Source organism: Panthera uncia, chromosome B4 (assembly GCF_023721935.1).
Source record: "Panthera uncia isolate 11264 chromosome B4, Puncia_PCG_1.0, whole genome shotgun sequence".
In the NCBI taxonomy this organism is placed as follows: Eukaryota; Metazoa; Chordata; class Mammalia; order Carnivora; family Felidae; genus Panthera; species Panthera uncia.
The window spans coordinates 70,471,568-70,491,874 of NC_064809.1; the positions used below are offsets into that span (position 1 = coordinate 70,471,568).

General features: G+C 42.2%; 1 protein-coding gene across 2 annotated transcripts in view; it reads left to right on the forward strand.

Annotated features, from left to right (window-relative positions):
- The first annotated feature begins 6,031 nt into the window (after nucleotides 1–6,031).
- The window catches only part of ANO6 (anoctamin 6), a 150,751-nt gene continuing 136,475 nt past the window's right edge, over nucleotides 6,032–20,307 (forward strand). Inside the window, exon 1 of one of the 2 annotated variants that reach the window (XM_049625336.1) lies at nucleotides 6,032–6,465. In XM_049625336.1, the coding sequence (XP_049481293.1) occupies nucleotides 6,393–6,465 (73 nt within the window). In that variant the 5' untranslated portion in view covers nucleotides 6,032–6,392. The remainder of the gene's footprint in view (nucleotides 6,466–20,307) is intronic. The other variant, XM_049625337.1, reaches the window with a different exon arrangement.

Here is a 20,307-nt window from a genome sequence, read left to right on the forward strand (position 1 = left end):
AGAGAGAAATCAAAGATGATGCCAGGCTTTGGGTACTGAACAATCAGAAGGTTGGAATTTTGATCATCTGAGATGAAGATTATTGGTAGACCAGGGTTTGGGAAGAATATCAGGAGATTGATTTTGGACATTTAATTTTAGCTGCCTATGAGAATCCAAATGGAAATGAGTATAGAAGTCTAGAGATCATGGGTTTCAAAGAATTTCAAGGATTCTCAAAAGAGTTGTCTATAGTCATTTTTACCATTTCTTTTTCCTTCGTTCTCCTGTGAACCCATGGGATAGCAAGAAATACATTTGCTCTTTGTCCTTAGTTTCTGGTACAAACCTCCCTAAACTCTAGGAATTTTCTAAGTGATAAGAGTGTCTTTTGTCCTTCATTTGGAGCCTTTTTGGGCTTACGCTAATGAAGTGACTTGGGGTAGTGCCCTTAGATAGCCTCAGGATGGGGCTGGTCATCCAAAAGACTAAGTGATTAGAGGGTTGAAACTTTCAGTACCACCCACTGGTCCCTGAGAAAGGGGTAGGAGGGTGCTGCAGATTACACTCTATAAAAACTCTTTAACAAGATTTGATGAACTTACAGGTTGGTGAACACATGCACGTTCTGGGAGGGTGGTACACCCCCATTCCTTGGGGAAAGAAGCTCCTGTGCTCAGAAACTTTCTGGATCTTGCCTTATGGACTTCTTTATCTGGCTGTTCATCTGTACCCTTTATAAACTCCTTAATAATAAACTGATATATGTAAGTAAATGTTTCTCTGAGTTCTGTGAGCTGCTTTAGCAAACTAATCAAATCTGAGTTGGGGGTTGTGGGAACCTCCAATCTATAGCCAATTGGTCAGAAGCACAGGTGACAACCAAGACTTGTGATTGGAGTCTGAAGTGGTGTGTGTGTGTGTGTGTGTGTGTGTGAGAGAGAGAGAGAGAGAGAGAGAGAGACAGTTTTGTGGGACTGAACTCTTAACCTGTGGATCTGATGCTATCTCCAGTGTCAGAATTGAGTTTACTGTAGGAAACCCAGTCAATGTCCATTGAGAATTGGAGAGTTGCTTTGTGATGTTGTAAAAACTACTTTTGTCCCCTATCACACTCCTCTGAAACTGCTTATGTCACCTATTACCTCCCACTGCTAAATCCAATGACAAATTTTCTTCATACTCAAAGAATGCTATTTGAGCTACAGGAGAATTTGCAGTCTTTATAAAGCCACTTTATCAGAGTCATTTGACATAGAAGATCATTTCCTCTGGTTTTGAAAAAAAAATTAACCAAACTTCACCCTTTCCTGTTCCTCATTTTTCACTGGACATGCTTTCCTTCTTAGTCTGCTTTACTGGTTTTTCCACATTTTCCCAATGCAAGTGTTGGAGGGCAAAGTCCTAGAGCTCAACACTTGGATCCTATCTCTTTACATAGATTAACCTTCCATGCAGTCCTGGCTAGTTCGAAGTTTCTCTCTAGTGCAGATCTCTCCTCCAAGCTCCAGACCATGACTGCTGGACACCTTCATGTGGATGTCTCGTCACAAATTCAAACTTATGGGTCCAAAACCAAACTCCCACGCCCTCTTACTCTCCTGTAGTCTTACACATCTCAAAAATAGCAACTCCATTTTCACAGTTTCTCAGGTCAAAATCTTGGAGTCCCTTGACTCCTTGACTCCCTTTTTTCCCCCTCAGACTCATATCCAGTACCTCAGACACTCTTCAGATTTATTTCAAAACATACCTATTATCCACACCTACCACTACCATTCTGGTTCAAGGCCGTTATCCTTTACTTGAATTAAAGAACTGGTTTCTTTAAAACAACATTTTTTCTTCAGATCTCTGCTAAAATATCACCTTATCAGAGAGTCTTCTCCTAACAATTCATTATAAAGTCCTTCTCCCAACCATCACTCTCTATGACTCTCACCCTGCTGCATTTTTCTCACTAGTACCCATCATTTCCTGACATGTACTTACTTATTTGTTTCTATCCACTAGAGTGGAAAGTCATGATGGCAGAGATGTTGTCTGTTTTTGCTTTTTGGTTTTACTGTTGAATTCCCAACACCCAGGAAAGTGGCCAGCATAGTTTGTTCTCAGTAACTAAGAATGAAGAATGATATATACAACAGTGATAGTGGACCAACAGCCTCCAAGATGGCTCCCAATGATCCCTGTGTCTGGTATTCATGCTTTTGTATACACCCTTCCCACAGGAAGTAGAACTGATTGACCTGTGTCACTAGTGGCAGAAATGACAATGAGTGACTTCCAAGGTGAGGTCATAAAAGATGTTGTGGCTTCTATCTCGCCCACTCTCTTGCATTAGTCATTGCGTCAGGGAAGACAGGATTGTGTCATGAGGATGTTCAAGTGGTCTACAGACAGGCTTGTGTAGGAAGGAACTGAGGTCCTGCTAACAAGCAGCACCATTCAAAAGTGAAGTATTTTAGGAGCAGATTTCGAACCTTAGTCAAGTTTTTAGGTGACTGCAGCTTTGGCCGACATTGTGACTACAAGTTAGAACCTAGGCCAGAACCCCTTGACTACCTTGCTCCCGAGTTCCTGATCCACAGAAATTGTGTGAGATGATGCCTGTTTATTGTTGCTGTGAGGTGCTAAATTTGGTAGAAATGTATTATACCACAGCTACTAGAACCTCTTTGCTGGTTCTCCTTGGGAATTTTGCATTTGCTTTCCCTTCTGCCTAAAACTTAATTCCCTTAGATAGTTTTATGTCTTAATCTCTTACTTCCATCATGCTTCAGCTAAAATGTCATGCTATGCAGTTATGCACCAAAGCAACAGTGGATACAGGATGTGATATCTGGGAGGTATATGTAATAAGATTAAGTAAGTGATTGGACATGGGGGATAACAGGAAGAAGTGAAAATGATTCTCAGATTATTGGCTTATGTAACTAGTTTGTGCCATTCCCAAATTTTGGGAAAGAGGATTGGGGCAGAAATTATAAATTTAATGTTGGACCCACTAAATGTGAAATGTCTAAGAAATAGCCAAGTGGAGATATCCAGCATGCAAGCAAGCATACCATTTGCAACACAGAAGAGAGATCTGGGCTGGAAACAAAGACCTTGAAATCGGGACCAGCTATACAATTTGCAGTGCCCAGTGCAAATGAAAATTTGCAGGGTTCCTCGTTCAAAGAGCGCATGAGGTCCACCAGCTGCCAGATCCCCTTCCCACCAATTTGTAGGACTGACAGACCACGCCCTGGCTGAAGGTGGGGAAGTGGAGCCAAGTATCTCCCCTTCTCATGGACTCTAGGCTCCAAACCACATTAAAGGGACAGCCTCCAAGAGATTGCAACTTCCATGCAGGATGCCCTTAGGTAGAGGATGGGCAAGAGGCTCACTCTCGCTGGTCACCCAGCGGGTGCACTGTGGCACTGCCACTCTAGGGCAGGAACAGCTGCCATCCTGCCCCACCTTACGACACCATGGATGCACGCACATGACCCCGAACTTCCCTATGCCTGTGCCTACGTCCTCTTGGTGCTAGTGGTCCTGGTCCTGGGTAGGGCAAAAAGGAGCGTGGGCAAGGCTGAGACCCTATCCCTGGGAGGCAGAGAGGCAGTGTGGGGCAGGACTGTATGAGAACTAGCACACTTCTCTGTCTCACTGAACTCCAGATATAAAACAAAAATTCAAAGATAATGTTATTAAGAATTTTAAGCTGGCAACCACAGAGCATTAAGACCCCAAGCATTAAATCCCTTTGAGCGCAGGAACCTCTGTAATTGAACTGTTCCTATGCCCATGAAACTGGCCCTGTTTGGAAAAGATGGTAAACTTGTAAGACTGAATGACTTCAATAGGGAAAGATGACAAGGAAAAGGGACAGGATCAAAGCCAGAGAAGCAACAACATTTAAGAAATGGGCAGAGAAAGGGCATCCTGTGGTGAGGCAAAAGTTGTAATTAATCAGAAGACCAACGAAGGAGAAAATACTCGGTCTACCTCCCCTGATTTGCAAAAGCTTTGCAAATCCAATAACCTGGCCACATATTATTAGGCACATTTTATTTCAATAACTATTCACAACATAATGATAGTTTTTCAGGGTCAAGTGTGTGATTCTTACATAGGCGTATTACCTTGATTATATTTGAAGCATATATTATTCAGTTGGGAAAAAAATATTGCATGAGAGAAGCTACAGGAAATAAAATAGATTGAATGAAAGAATGGAATTTACCAATGATCGACTCATAGGTAACCTAAGTAAATAATTAATTTCCCTTCCAGCAACAACAGTTACCTTTACAAATAAGGCCAGCAATGTCTCTCTGCAACATTTATAAAGCACCAAAAATGTAAACCCTAAAATCTATGAAGAATTTCAAATGACTCATGGGACCTGTTACAAAATCCACCACAAGAGTTTTATAACTACTAATGGAATTTGAGCAGTCTTAGGCCATACAAACCAGACCATTTGGGGAGAGAACTATGGCAGAAAGTTGATGAGACTTTAAAAGCTTACAATTGATGGGGGAAAAAAAGTGATTTTTTTTTTTTTAACGGATTCAGAATGTCTCTGGAAGTGGTTTATAAAATGGCCAAGAGCCCAGATTCTAGATGCTTGGGTTAGAACCCCAGCTCTGCCACTTACTTCCTATATGTGACTGATTTTGGATTATTCAGTCATCCTGTGTTTGAGTAAACGTGGTAATAGCTCCTAGGGTTGTTATGAGGATTAAATGCATGAATATAAAACATTTAAAAAACTATGGTTGGCACATAAAAAGCACTATGTACACATTTGTTAAATGGAAATTGTGATAACTGATCATGTCACTAAAATGTGTTGGGAATTTCTACTTTAGTAGGTCCCATAAAGCTTTGGGGAGAGAGTTCACTAAGAGAAAACATTCTGTTTTCCCTCCTTCTCGTTCTTTTTTTCTTCTTTATTCTCCCAGCCCTCCCCCCTTCAGATACTGGATATTTTCTTAAAAGTAATTTCCACATGCCTTATGGTGCATATTCATGGCTGTTCTCCACTTATGATTGCTCTCAATGCTTTATTTCTTTCATACAGAAACTCAAAAAATAAGTATATGGGAGAATATGATGCACAGTAGACTTAGTGTTATCATAATAATAATTCTGCTACATTAGTGGAAAAAATATAACAAGTTTCTATGGGAAGTGTTAGACAATGAACGCAACAAGGATCTCAAATATAACTTCTAGCCCTTTTGACAAGTCAAAATGGACCCATCTGAATTCGTCAGCTTCTTTGAAAACAGTTCTGCAGACTCACAATCCCAGAAACCTGCAGTTCAAAGTACCCCCGTGTGTCTTAAAAGTAGAAATCCCTTTGTATTTGTCTTATTGCTTCCTTTGGTCTCCGGGACTACATTCTTCCACTCTGCCTCAATTTTACTTTAGTACTTTCTTTGTTTCCTCTGGTTATTATAGTCCCCCCCCCCGGCTTAGAGTTTGCACCTAACCATTGTCGAGTTCTTTGGCCTCGTTTGCATTTTTGATACGTTGGACTGAGCTTTCATGGTCCAAACGGGCTGCAGGATGATCCTCTTGCGACCACTCCCTGCGTGTGCTCCCGCGGGCGGGGGTAGGGGGCGCTTTTCTCGCCTCCTACCTCTCTTTATGCGGAAATCTTCCTGCCTTTTGTGAACACGCTTCTTTAGATCCCTCTCTCTCACTCTTTGTCTTTTTTCTTCTGTTGCTTATTTTCTACGAGTTTGCCTCTTTCCTGTATAATCTCCCTCTCCCTCGCCCCCCGTGGAATACACGTTCTCTCACTTTGGAAGCAGAGTAATTGATGCTTGAAGATCCTCCATTGGCTCCACGGAGCCTTTAACCCCGTTCTGGCGTGCTCGTCTTCAGGGTTCTTCACCTGAGCCGTAGTGGCGTTTACTGCAGAGGCAGTAACACACGTCAAAGAAAGCAAGCCCCAGTATGTGTCCATATATGACCTTAGAACAGAATTCGGGGAACCTGTCCACTCCCACCCTCGCGTGCTCTCCCCCCTCCCCCCTTCCCCGAGGTCACTCGCGGGCAGAACGCGAGCGCCGACTACTCCTTTTCGCGTCCCGACTTCCTTCTGAGAGCCCAATAAACCCTGGGGAAGTTTAATCATTCCGCAGCGAGCCCGGGCTCTCTCACTGGGCATGCTCAGTGGCCGGGCCCCGCTCGGCTGGCGAGTGGTTCGTCTGGGGCGCAGGGCTCGGGTCGGCGGCCGCCTCGGCTGGCTTCCAGGAGCGCGGGCTGGGCACTGCGGGCCCTGAGCCGGGAGCCAGAAGCACCCCGCGGTCCTCGCCGGAACGCAGGGCCCCGCCAGAGCCGCGGCGTTCCGGAGCCCGGGGGCCCCCAACTTCGCGCCAAGTTCGGAACCGCCTTCTGGGGGAGCCATGCAAATGATGACCAGGGACATTCTGCTAGAAATGGATCAGGAGGAGGAGGACGACGACGACGGGGATATCGGTGAGCTGGGGTTCTCCGGCTTGGGCCGGGGCCGGAAGAAGTTGGGGACTGCGCGCGGGCGCTGCGCTCTGCGCGGGGGCGGCTAGCGGGGACCAGCGGGCGCTGGGGAGGTGGGAGCCCGCACCGCCGTCCCGGGGCCGCAATGCGGCCGCTTCGCCGCTCGGCTCTCAGCGGGCCGGCGCCCCGTGGAGGCCGGGGAGGCGCGGGGCGCGCACGGGCCCCCGATCGCAGGATCTGGGCGGGCCGCGGACGCAGCGTCTAAGCACTGGTGCTGGATACGGGGAAGTCTGTGGACTCTGAAGCGGCAACTTTTGGGTCATTTCCTTCGCCTGGAACCTGCACTGGGGACCCGGCCCCGGTTCAGAGAGCGGGGGTGTGACCCACCTGCATCCGCTTTAAAGTGAAAGCAAGGAGCCACTCTGGGGGGAGGGTGGGGCGCCTCGGTAACTGATTTGTGGCTGCGGGTGGCAACCCGGGATCCTTTTTTCAGCCGCAGAGCCCGCGGGGGAAGTGATTGGAGGAAGAAGCCCTTGTACGGGGTGGGGCTGGGGGGGGAATCTCTGAACATTTCCTGCAAGTCCAGAGGGCCCTGGCGCTTGGCGGGGTGGGGAGTGGTTGGGTGGGGCAAGCCTGGGGTGTATCATTTCTAGTTTGAGTTAAAAATGTTTAGAAGTTGTAGACGGAACGAAGGGAGAGCTGTTTAAGAGTGAAATAACTACAGCAACAAACAAAAGGGATTGGAGGAGGTGGGGAAGGGGAAAACAATTGGAGGAGCAGGGAGAACATCACTGTCAGGGAATGATGACATATTGGGTCTCTCCAGAAGACTGGCAATTAAATTACCGTGCTGGTCTGTTCAGCGACTCCGAGTCTGTTTCCTGCACGCCAAATCAGTTTAAAGCGAAACAGTTCCTGCTCAGATCCTGAAGTCCTATTCTTCACTAATAACAACTTTAGAAGTAACTTAATTCTAGGAGCTAGGTGTGGTTTTTCTTTATCATTTTCTTTTTTTTTTTTTTTTTTCCGGCTGTATTGAGCTACAGTTTACATAGAATATTTTGCAAGTTTAAAGTGTACAACATGTTGAGTTGATACGGTTACATGTTGCAAAATGATTGCCACTATGGCTTTAACCAATACCTCCATCAACTCACAAAGTTACTGTTTCCTTTTTGTGGTGACAACATTTAAGGTCCACTCTCTTAGCAACTTTCAACTACATGATACAGTATTAATTATAACCACTGTGCTGTACCTTTCATCCCCAGGACTTGTCTTATGGCTGGAAGTTTGTGCCTTTTGACCAATATCTTCTCCCCTCCACCATTCAATTTCACCTATAAGTATTTGTCTTTGTGAGACTTATTTCACTTAGCATAATGCCCTCAAGTTCCATCCATGTTGTCCCAAATGGCAGGATTTCCTTCTTTCTCATGGTTGAATAATATTCCATTGCCCACATTCGAGGGTGAGGAGGTTGAGGAGGGTGCTGGTGGTGGTTATTATATATATGCACACACACACACACACACACACACACAAACACATCTTTATCCATTCGTCTGTAGATGGACAGTTGTTTTCATATCTTGGCTATTATAGGTATTGTTCACTTAAATCAAGAGAACGTGGTAATTTCCTCGTTGATGAGGAACACATTGAATAGAGGAGCTTATGCTCCACGATTTAGCATAATTGTTCTCATTTGAGAACAATTTATTAGATGGAGGGAGCAAGTAGTGTTTTTTTATTAGAAAGCTGAAGCTCACAGGTTGATCTGCCTAGTTAGCTTTTCACATAGCTAGTAAAGATTCAAAACCAGGTTTTCTGACTTGCAAGACCTATGTGGATTAATCCCCTTTCCACCTGGTCACCAGCAGTCAGATAATATATAGTGCTACTATTTAACAGACTTTACTGGTAAATCATAGTTACATAAAAATATAAATCATAGGAGCAGACTGTAAAAAGTTACAGTAAACTAGCACAGTCCATTTCATAGGAAAATACTCTTGCCTGTTATGGTGAGGTATCATCACTGTTTATACTGAGTATTGTGAACAAATAGGGTAAAAACCCAAATGGTAACTGAAATAAAGAGACTCTGATCTTTGTTCCACTGTGCCATCAACAGATCTCAGTTTAGAAAAAACTACTTTGGTCTAGTCTGTGTTTACCAGATGAGGCATCATAAAATTTATCTTAAGTGTGTGGCAATAGGTTATTTTTATTTATTTAAGTTTATTTACTTGAGAGAGCGAGCACACGCACATGACCGGGGGAGGGTCAGAGAGGGAGACAGAGAATCCCAAGCAGGCTCCACACTGTCAGCACAGTGCTCAACTCAGGGCTTGATCCCAGGAACCATGAGATCACGACCTAAGCCAAAAATCAAGAGTCCATTGCTGAACCAACTGAGCCAACCAGGTGTGCTGGTTCTTTTTATTTTTTATTTAAAAAAATTTTTTTTAACGTTTATTTATTTTTGAGACAGAGAGAGACAGAGCATGAACAGGGGAGGGTCAGAGAGAGAGAGGGAGACACAGAATCTGAAACAGGCTCCAGGCTCTGAGCAGTCAGCACAGAGCCCGACGCGGGGCTTGAACTCACGGACCGCGAGATCATGACCTGAGCCGAAGTCGGCCGCTTAACCGACTGAGCCACCCAGGCGCCCCTTATTTTTTTTTAATTACAGATGTAATTTATGCTGGTTCTATCAAGTCAACCAGTAAATATGTTTTAAAAAGTTAAATATCTCGGGGTGCCTGCATCTGACTTCAGCTTAGGTTCATCTCGTGGTTCGTGAGCTCGAGCCCCGCGTCGGGCTCTGTGCTGACAGCTCGGGAGCCTGGAGCTGCTTCAGATTCTGTGTCTCCCTCTCTCTCTCTGCCCCTCCCCTGCTTGTGCTTTGTCTTTCTCTCTCAAAAATAAATAATAAACATAAAAATTTTTTAAAAAATACTTAGAAAGTTAAGTATCTCTATCCCTCCATCACCCCTCCCTCTGTGGGCTGCTGATATTATTACTTTACTGTGTGTAGGGGTCACTTCAACATTATCTTATGTTAGGCAACAGATATCATTTAAGTAGGTCTCCACAATTTTTGTTTGTTATACAAACTCAATGTGGATTGCAGTGATTTTATATCAAGTGGAAATGTTTACCATGTCAATAGAAAGTTCATGACATTGTAAAATAGGTAAGTCTTTTTTTTAAAGGTTAGAAGTAGGCTGATGGTATATAGCCTTTTACAAAATAATTGTAATTTTCAACTTAGGGGAGGTCGTGGTGAAATGACGATTATAATTTTAACTTGTGCCCCTAGTTTCATATGCAGAACTATGGTTAAGCTGTTGACATCTTTCTCCTAGTACTTGATTGTCATTACTGATAGTTGTATAATTTAAAATCCACTCAGGTACTGAAGATTTCTACGTAATCCCTCTATCAATATTAACTTTATAATTCAGAACAATAGAGTTATTTTTGACATAGTTCCTGAGTAAAACATTTATCATCGGCTAATTTACAAAGGATGAAAAGAGAATCTTTTTAAACTAGATGTGGTCCCTGGTTATATCATATGAATGTTTTACATATATATATGGAAGTGTTCCTGTAGTGGACTGGGACTTAGGGCTCCCCGCCCCCGCCAGTGGGTTTCTGCTTACCTTTACCTTTAAAGCACTATTCAGTGCTTTAAGTGTAAGGATTACCTCCTTGTTTGACATGAACCTGTCTAAAGAGTCAAAGATGGTGAATGTTACTATGAGCGTCTTTTCCATATTTGCTTAACTCATTGCCACCAGAAATTGGTCCCAGAGGTTTGTGAATGAGGCAGCCTGTTGGTATAAGAGCATTTTTTCAAAAGACCACTTATTTTCTAAATCAGCTCCAGCAACCGAATGCAGTTGTGATCCCTGGGCACTGGTGGCAGGAAATATGTGACTTTTAGCCCTTATTTCACTCATGCTGGTGGAGATCACATGGCAAGGCAGGTTTTGTGCACTTGGTGTGCAGAAGAGCATTCCTGGCTGCCTTTCTCCCTCCTCCCGGCCTTTAATCAGTGAGTAGAATGCAACATTTCTTCCTGTTCATGTAGAAAGTGACAGAAAACTCTTTTACAGCCAAAATGTAGATATTTTGTGTGCTGTTTTATTTTGCGTATGTGTGTGGTTGTTTTGTTTTTGTTTGGTTTTGTTTTGTTTTTGCATTTCTATGGTTCAGACTTCGCTTAGAGAGAAAAAGTGTTCTCAGGAATAAGTCATGTAGTTCAGGCAAAAAGATTTTGTTTAGATGCTTGGCTGGTTGCTTTGGGATCCCAGTCTGTTTATGATAGAGTTTAACTCTCTGATCCCCACAGCTGATGGGGATGTCATTGATTTGGGGAGTTGTAAGAAGAAGCCCATCACCTCTGAGTGATTATGGTCCAGCTGTATCTCTCAAGTGTCCTTATTGGCTCCCTTCTCGCTTTTGCATTTTTACAGAGACTTCTTCATGATTTCTATCCCTTCACTATAAAGTTTGTTTAATCACCTACAAATGTGGTCCTAGCCTCAGTTTTGCTTAATCAGTATTAACTGAGAAAACTTTCTGTGCCAGGTCCAGGATTAGGTGCTGGGCTGGGTGTTGGGAAACTAAAAATAAGTGTTGCACCCCTTGGCCGTGGAGAAGTAGGTTCGATGGAACCAGCCATTTGCAGTAAGTGCTATTACTGAGGTATGTACACAGCTGTGGGAGGATAATGGGAGACATTTTCACAGAAGAGATTGCTGGGCTGGGTACTGAAGGACCAGGCGGTTGCAGTGGCATAGCAGAAGGAGAGTCTGGATTTCCACGTAGTTCCCTGTGGTGGAAGGCAGCCGCTACAAGGCTAGGGAGGCAGGCAGGGGCCACACCTTGAAGAAGCCTCTGTATGTTTTAAGGATTTAGGATTTGGAGCTACTGAAAGATTTTAAGGAAAGGAGTGATGGGATCAAATTTGCCTTAGGAAAAGATCTCCCTGGCAGCATGTTGGAAAATGGGATTGGAGAGGGGACATTGTAGAAGTAAGTCTTTCTAGCAGTCGGGTTTGGAAATGCCTGTAGTGGCCATGGGAATAGAGGGGAGTGGTCTGAGAGTTTAGGAAAGAGGTGACATCTCCGAGGCATCAGACCCATGGCTTCCAGAAACAGTGTGACTCTTAGACTTCAGCTGAGTGATTAGGTAGAAAGTGGTGGCAGGTGTGCAGGGGGGGAACCTCTATTGTTCCAGCAAGTCTTAATACTTTTCCCCTCTGCTTTGGCTCAGACCAATTCCTTTCTTTGGTAATACCAGACTTACCTCCTCTGTTTTTCAGGAGGAGCCTGTCACAAAACCCAGAAAACTGTTACTGATCTTCATTGTCCAAAGTGCCCACTAATGAATTGTCGCACCCCTTCTTTTTCTGTGCTACACAATCAGCACTCACTTTGTATTTTGTCTTTGTTGTTCATTATCTGCACAACTAGAGTGTAAATTTCTTGCATTGGAACTAGGTCATCTGAGCCTTCTAGAGATCATGCAAAATATCCCAAACATTGTAGACATTCGTTGCTATAATTAAAAAACAATTTCTCTTCCTCGCCTGCCTCTAACATATAAGCTCCCTGAAGGCAGGTGTCTTGTGTGTTTTGTGTTCCAGGCTATGTCCCTCATGCCTAGAATGGGGCTTGCTATTGAGTAGAAGCCAAGCCAAGCATTATCGAAAGAATCAAGTGAATTGCTCTTTTTAAATAATTTGATTAACATTCTGCTGAGTGGTTTTATGGCCCTGGTAGAATTCCCTTCCATGGCACTTTGAGATTCCCTACTATCTGTTATAACAATGTTGATTGTACCTACTCTGCCAGGTTCCTGGGTCCTTGACCCACCAGCACCTCACTATCTCAGAAGGAGGCAGAGACATGAATAGATAATTGCAGTAAGTCTGTGATTAATGCTGTAATCAAGATGTGTACCGGGGTAGTGGTGGTACCAAGGAGATTCTTGCTGCAGGGACTCCAGATACCAGCCCTGGGAGGGATGAGAAAGAGATAAGGGGCTGGGGCTAGGACAGCGTGGCTCCAGCATTCTTAAATGTGATTTCTTAGAAAGTAAGCTTTGGTGCTACCTTTGCCTTATTTGCTCTGGCAAGGGGATCATAGATACATATTATATTCTCTACCGGGAGAATGATAGTTAACAAACAAAACAAAGTAAACTATCCTTACACTTTTTTCTTTGAGTATAGTTTTGTCCTTTTTTTTTTTTTTTTTTTTATAAACCTGTTACTTTCAGTTTCAAGTCCTTAGTCACGATTTATCTTATGTGTTCTAACTTTCAAGCCCAAGAATTGCTTTCCAAAAGGTTTCTCGTCTCCTTTTATAATTCCCATTGTTCTTTAAACCTGACACAAACACAGCTCTGAAAAAGTTCCACATGACATTCCTTTCTTTTTTATCCAGTAATTTCAATAGTCACTTATGTTGATTGCCGTGTGTGTGCGTGTGTGTGTGTGTGTGTGTGTTTGTTTTCCTTTTGGAAACCAGTAAATGTAGACCAAAAGCTCCTGTGAAGGTTTCTGTCAGATATTTAAACTCTGACATTCTTGAAGGGAGATTATAATACATTATTAAGAATCTCGCAATCTAGCTTAAAGTTAAAAGTTGGTCTTAAACTTTCAAAGGGTGTTTGTAGCAGTTTAGATTAAAATGATTACATTTTAATAAAAATTTCTACTCCAGCTAATAATTGAGGTTTTCTTCTGTTATCAGTGCTTATCAGTTTTGTGTTTTGTATTCTAGCTGATTCAATCATACATCTGAAGGTAAAGCTTATATTGAGAAGTGCTATCTTACTCACCTTTGTACTTCACAGCCTGCATATCATAATGCTTTTCACATAGTAGATACTCAAACATTTGCTAAGGGACTGGTTTTAAGGTTTTAATGGAAGCTTCGTATGCTGTAGATTAAAGCTTGATCTGCTTTTTTTTTTTTCTTTAGCATTTATTCATCTTTGAGAGAGAAAGAGCGCAGGGGAGGGGCAGAGAGAGGGAGACAGAGGATCCAAAGCAGGCTCCATGCTGTGAGCGCAGATCCTGACGGTGGGCTCCAACTCATGAACCCTGGTTCATGACCTGAGCAGAGCTCTTATGTGAGCCACTCAGCCCTTTGAACCACCTGGACGCCCCAGCTTGATCCGCTTTTGATACAGGCCTGAGTCTGTGGAAAAATCACCAGTTTTAGAACAAAAACATCATTTCCAATTGCTTTCAACCAAGGAAATGTACTTCTTTACTGGTAACTCATGTAAAGACAGAGACTGTGAAAAGTTCGTACAATCAAGTGATTGTCTCAAGTCGTTATCATTATTACTGCTCTTCCTTTAGTTTTGCCTTGCTTTATAATACTGCAGCTAAAATTAATTAGACTCCATCCCAAGAAGTAGCCTATTGAAGAAATACTGGATGCAAATGTCAACAATAGCATATTGTGGATGTGTACCAAAGAGCAATTCAAATACTCCTCAGCCAAAATATCAGATGGAACGTTTGCATAGGAGACTAGTCGAAGGGTTGATAGGCAACTTTCTCTGTCATGGTCTTTACTACTGCTCTGGCTACGGGTCCCAATGCTGACTGGGAGAGCTAGCTGCAGGCAGTTATTCAGTAGGTAAAAATCCGAATGAAAGAAAATATATTCTTTGGTGAAACCCAGATGTTGTTTTATATTTAATGCTTTTAATCTAGGACATTGAAACTCTACTGTTTCCCACATTATTTAAAAATACAAATACTTGAAATTGGAAGGAAAAGGATACGGATCTTTAAAATTATCTTTTTAATTTTAATTTTAACATTGGCAGAACTTTAGCCATTGGTCAGGCGTGCAAATAGATGTTCTTTTGCAAAGTGCAATTATGCAAATTATAGGCCTGTTTATAAAGCTTGTTTTATATAAACTGAGATTGTATTTGTATAATTGAATTTATTACGATTTCTCCAGACATTCTATCTAGATATTTGAAAAATAATCCTTGGCTTGGCACAGACAAAATGATGGCTAAATTTTTCTTGTGGCATTATATAGACACAACCTTAAGTATGTTTTTTTTTCCTCTGATTTGTGCTTAGATTTTAAGAAAACTAAATTCTAAACAAGAATTATACACCCTTCTGACATATAAAACTCAGACCTTTAACATTATTTTACAAATTTATATATAATAGGTATATTATACAATTTTTTTCATTTGTATCATTTTATTTCTTCCTACTGTTATTTATTACATAAACAAGTCTTAGATGCTTAATTTGTGTAAAAGGTCCTCTTATAAGAAAAAAAATTTTTTTAATGTTTACTTATCTTTGAGAGAGGGAGAGATAGAGTGTGAGTGGGGGGAGGGGCAGAGAGAGAGGGAGATACAGAATCTGAAGCAGACTCCAGGCTCTGAGCTGGCAGCACAGAGCCTGATGCGGGGCTTGAACTCAGGAACTATAAGATCATGACTCGAGCCAAAGTCGGAGGCTTAACTGACCAAGCCACCCAGTCCCCCCGATCCTCTTAGTAATAAAAGAAAAATCAACAAACAAGACCGACTATTGTTTCTCAGTGATACAAATAATGAAGAAATAGCATAAATTGACTGATGGTAGATGCTACCTAGGAAAGGTAGGAGATTTTAAAGAGAAAGGGTGGAAAGTGAATCCCTGAAGAGGAGGGCGGGGGGAGGAAGAGTTTGTGAAAGCAGTGTTGATGCAGAGTTGGGAGACCAGGAGAAGAGAAGTGGGGAGTGGGAAAGGAAGGGCTGGCAGTCAGAAGACCTGAATTTGTGGTTGGCTTTGCCAACCTGAGGCAAGTTTCTTGGCTTTTCTGAGCCTGTTTCTTCAGCCCCATGGGGCTGCTAGGAGGATGCAAGGTACATGTACAGTGCTAGGTATTTCCAGTCACACTCCATGAGTGGCACTTACAGTGTCACCATCATAATGAATTCATGTATTTAAAAGCAGTCATGGAAATGGCTGTTTTAATTTTTTTAAAAAGATAATCTTAGTTTAATTCCAGTGTAAGAAATGGCTACCCTTAACCTCAGAGATCTCTAAGTCCTTTCCTCATAAACATTGCTGTCTGTTCTGTGTTGCTTGTGTCACATTATGCGTGCAGAAAATGCCCACTAAGTGTCAGGTTAAGGATGATCATGACAGTGGCTGTGCTGCAGGCACATGTGTTTAAAGATAAAGGAGTTGAAGAATAGCATGTGGGTTCTGCAAAGAGATAGTTATTGTGTGTGTTTTTTCCTCTCACAGATCTTCAGACAGATGGACAGTGTCCTCCAAATTCTCTCAGGGAATCTTAGCAAAGAATCCTAAGGGCTGACACTTAGTAGGCTCCCAGTAAATGCTTCATAAATTTAGGAATTGTTTTTCCATCGGGAGTACCTGTGGCTTATCCCATTCTCTAATTGCTGTCAGGCAGTTCTAGCCCACATATGTGTGCTCCTGTGTGTCACCAGATAATTGTATGTGCTGTAAGTGAGGAAGGAGACATTTAAGTAAGAAGTAAATAGCTTGTATTACCAATTGAATATTGTAGAACAGAGGAGAGGAAGATCAATGATGAGATTCTCAGTGGTCAGGGTTCTCCATGACTCTGGTGCTACTACTGAGATGTGGAAACATGGAAGATCATTCAGAGATGTTCTCCATTCAGTGAAGGGAGGGCAGTCATGTGGCACATGGTGGGCATGGTTGTTGACTTTATATTAAAAGCCCATTTGACATGGGGCACCTGGGTGGCTCAGTAGATCGAGCATCTGACTCTTGATTTTGGCTAAGGTCATGATCTCACAGTTTGTGGGATTGAGCCTCATGTTGGGCTCTGCACTGACAGTGTGGAGCCTGCTTGGGATTCTCTCTGCCTCTCCCCTGCGCATTCTCTTTCTCCCCTCCATCTCAATCTCAAACTAAATATTTAAAAACATTTTTTTGACTCTACATCCTTCCCATTGCCCTCACCTCAGTTCTTGACCATTGTATATGCAGGCAGTCAGTATTGGACCCTCATTTTCTAAATGTCTTTAGAATTGGAAATGACCTGTGTCTTGAGCGAGGACCTTCTCAGCCACCTTGTTATTCTAGCACACCCAAACCCCACTCTCTGATGGTTTTGGGGATGCCTTGGGAAGCTACATCCATGTGGGTCTGAAGGGGAAGGGGAGAGACCTGGCCCTTTGTTTCCCTGTCTGAGGGGTCCACCCTGTCCCCCCAAAGCCCTGGATAAGTCTAGGTATTAGGGATCAGGTGAAAGTGCTCTTTTCTTTTTTTATTAAAAAAATTTTTTTTAATGTTTATTTTTGAGGAGGGGGGAGGGGCAGAGAGAGAGGGAAACACAGCATCCCAAGCAGGCTCCAGGCTCTGAACTGTCAGCACAGAGCCCAACATGGGGCTCGAATTCACACACTGTGAGATCATGACCTGAGCCTAAGTCAGAAGCTTAACTGATTGAGCCATCCAGGTGCCCCCAAAGTGCTCTTTTCATGCCTTTGGATTTACAGGTGAAAACCTGAATTTGATGAGAGGTAATTATACTGGAGCTTAAAAGAAAAGGATGACTCTTTCCTATGTTGAAAGATTACTTCTGCCATCTATCTGTTATAGATTGCCTTACTTTGGTTGAGGGTGTGGACTGGCATCTCATACCGTGGCTGTCTATGGTGAGGAAGAAATGGGCCTCTCTGCTGGCCTGTGCTCCTTTTTGTTTATCTTCCATTGGCTCCTCTTCCTGCTCCTCATTTGACCATCCTTCTCCTTAGAGTCCTGTGTTCGACCTCTGGCCCAGTGTTCCCATAGGACAGATGGGCTTGCGCAGAGATAAAGACCCCTACCGTTTACACTTCAGTTTTACACAGAGGTGATTCAGAATCTAGCCCAGTCATTCACTAGCTGTGTGACCTTGAGTGATTAACATAATGTTCCCCTCTGCACAGTGGAGCTACTGTTAGAACTGACTTCTAGGGTGACTGTGTCAATAATGACACAATTAAAAAAAATCTTACTTTGTAGGGTTGTGATACTTGACACACTGAAAGCCTCCATAATTAGATGCTAATGATGCCAATATTGTGGATAGCTGTTTTTACTCGTATCTCAACCCAGGTTTACCTCTCTTGTTTTCCACTAGAGGTTTTAACCTTTCTCCCAAGGCTGTACCTTCCATTTATATAGCTCATTGTATTTGTCTTTTTTTTTTAATGTTTATTTACTTATTTATTTTGAGAGAGAGAGAGAGAGCAAGTGGGTGAGGGGCAGAGAGAGGGAGACAGAGAATCCTAAGCAGACATCACGCTATCAGCTCAGAGCCTGATGCGGGGCTTGAACTCACAAACTGCGAGATCATGACCTGAGCTGAAACCAAGAGTTGGATGCTTAATTGACGGAGCCACCAGGTGCCCCTGTTTTTGTCTTTTTCATTAAACTGTGAGCATGTTGAGAACTGTCCCCTCATTGAGCAGCACAGCGTTGGGCACATGCCAGGAGATCAGTAAATTCTTACTGAATGACTAAATGGATGAAAGATATTTATTTTTGATAATAAAAATGTATTGTTGAGGGTTTTTTTAAGTTTATTTTGAGAGAGAGAGAGCGTGAGCAGGGGAGAGGCAGAGAGATGGGGAGAGAGAGAGAGCAAGCTAGCGAATCCCAAGCAGGCTCCACACTGTCCACACACAGCCTGACTTGCGGCTTGAGCTCACAAACCATGAGATTATGACCTGAACTGAAATCAAGAGTCAGATGCTTAACTGACTGAACTACCCAGGCACCCCGAAACATACTGATTATTGAAGGACTGTGCTAGATTGGAAACGTAGGCCTTTGTATATAGACTGATCCTTGGGCAGGTCTTTATAACTTTGGAGCCTTGGTTTCCAGATCAGAAAAATGTCATAGAGATAATAGAGAAGGGGGAATGATACTTATATTATAGAATTGTTAGAAGGTTTAGTATATTAAATATATTAATATACTGTATATGAAAGGACAAGGGACAGTTCCTGGCACATAGTAGACCAACAATTAATAGAGTCATTAAAAAACAACCAAAAATGGGGAAATACAGTATAAATGACTGGCGTAACTTTAGTTAGATTTTCCAGTAGATAAGTGTCACAATATAAGTGTATCATCCCTTGGAATGTATATAATTTTAGTAAGAAAGGTAAAAGAATATACTATAAAGGTTCATAATAGAAATTTAAATGCTACTTTGATAGTCTTTACACTAGAGAAAATGTGAAAGAAATAACATTTCTTAATCTAGCAAACTTAAGATTTTAAAAATATCTTGTATTACAGTCTAAAGAGTGGTGTTCTTGATATTGAGCATGTGAAATTTTGATAAAATAAACCTTTAATATGTAGTTTTAAAATATGTAATATCACTTGAATGGTCAGTTATTTTAAATGGAGAAATTCTAAAATGTCTAATTTGCCCACAGGGCTAAAATTTCTCTTCATTAAGTATTATTAGAAAATTTGAAGTCAATAAAAACTGTTAAGATATAAATGGTACAGAGCCAAATGATACAACTGAAGACAAGAGCACACAAAGAAATCATTAACTTTATGGTTTGAATTGTTTTGAATTTAGTGATATAAAATAAAATAATCCCTACCTAATTTGCAAAATAGGTATATGAAATAACATTTTTCTTTTTGTGTTTTTGAGGTTTGGGAATGATTCAGTCTATATTCAGTTGTCAGAACTTAACCCCGTCAGACCCCTTCCAGCAGCATCAGCCCTAAAAAAGTTAGATATGCCATTTCATCTGGGTAGACCGAAGCAAGATGAAAGGAGGAAGCCTGTTTTTTTTTTGTTTTGTTTTTTTTTTGAGAGAGCATGAGTGTGTGAGCAGGGGGAAAAGCAAAGCGGGGGGGGGGGGGGGGGGGGAGGGAGAGAACCTCAAGCAGGATCCACACTCCGTGCAGAGCCTGATGTGGGGCTCCATCCCACACCTTGAGATCATGACTTGAACTGAAATTGCGAGTCAGATGCTCAACCAACTGAGCCACCCAGGCACCCCAGGAAGGCTGTTTTTGTCCCCAACCAGAATTAAAATTGCTTTATAGTTAAGTGTTGATAGAATTGACTTTCCAATTAAAGTTAAAATTTCATCTTTTGGTTACTGCACTTAGAATTGCAGTTCTTATTGCTCATGGATTTCAACCTGTATTCCATCCAGAAGATTGCCAGACTGTCCCATATTTCCTTCGTCTGTTTAAATTTAAATAGTATATAGTACCTGTGGGGTGCATACTTCTATAATGAGCACATTGCAGCTTACAAATCACAGAGGAGATGTGAACATTTCTAACAGGCCTTGTCATCTACTCTAAGGGCAAGCAACACAGCAAATGCCTTTTGAGCAATGGGGTAATCATGGTTTTCGTGAGAGTTACAGTTGCCTAAACTGTGGCTAGTGGCTTGTTTCATACTCCAGGATACTTATTTTGAAGAGTTCAATCACAATCTTGGCTAAGTTATTTGGCACACATACAAAAATCCCTTTGAAGGCTGATTGCAGAATTTGCTACTAGTGGTCTTCATAAATCAGGACTATTGCTCTTTTAAAAAGTCATGTGCGTAGAGATTTCATTTAACTCAGAGTACTAGATTGATCTCTTCTCGCAATCTTTATTAATTCAGAAAATATTTACTGAAGACCTCTTGTGGGTCATGTACTATTTAAGGTCGGAGGGTACAGAACTAGATAGAATTCCATCTTTAATGAAGCTTGTTTTGTAGTAAGTGATAAAATAAAACCCCAAAATGCATGCAGAAATCC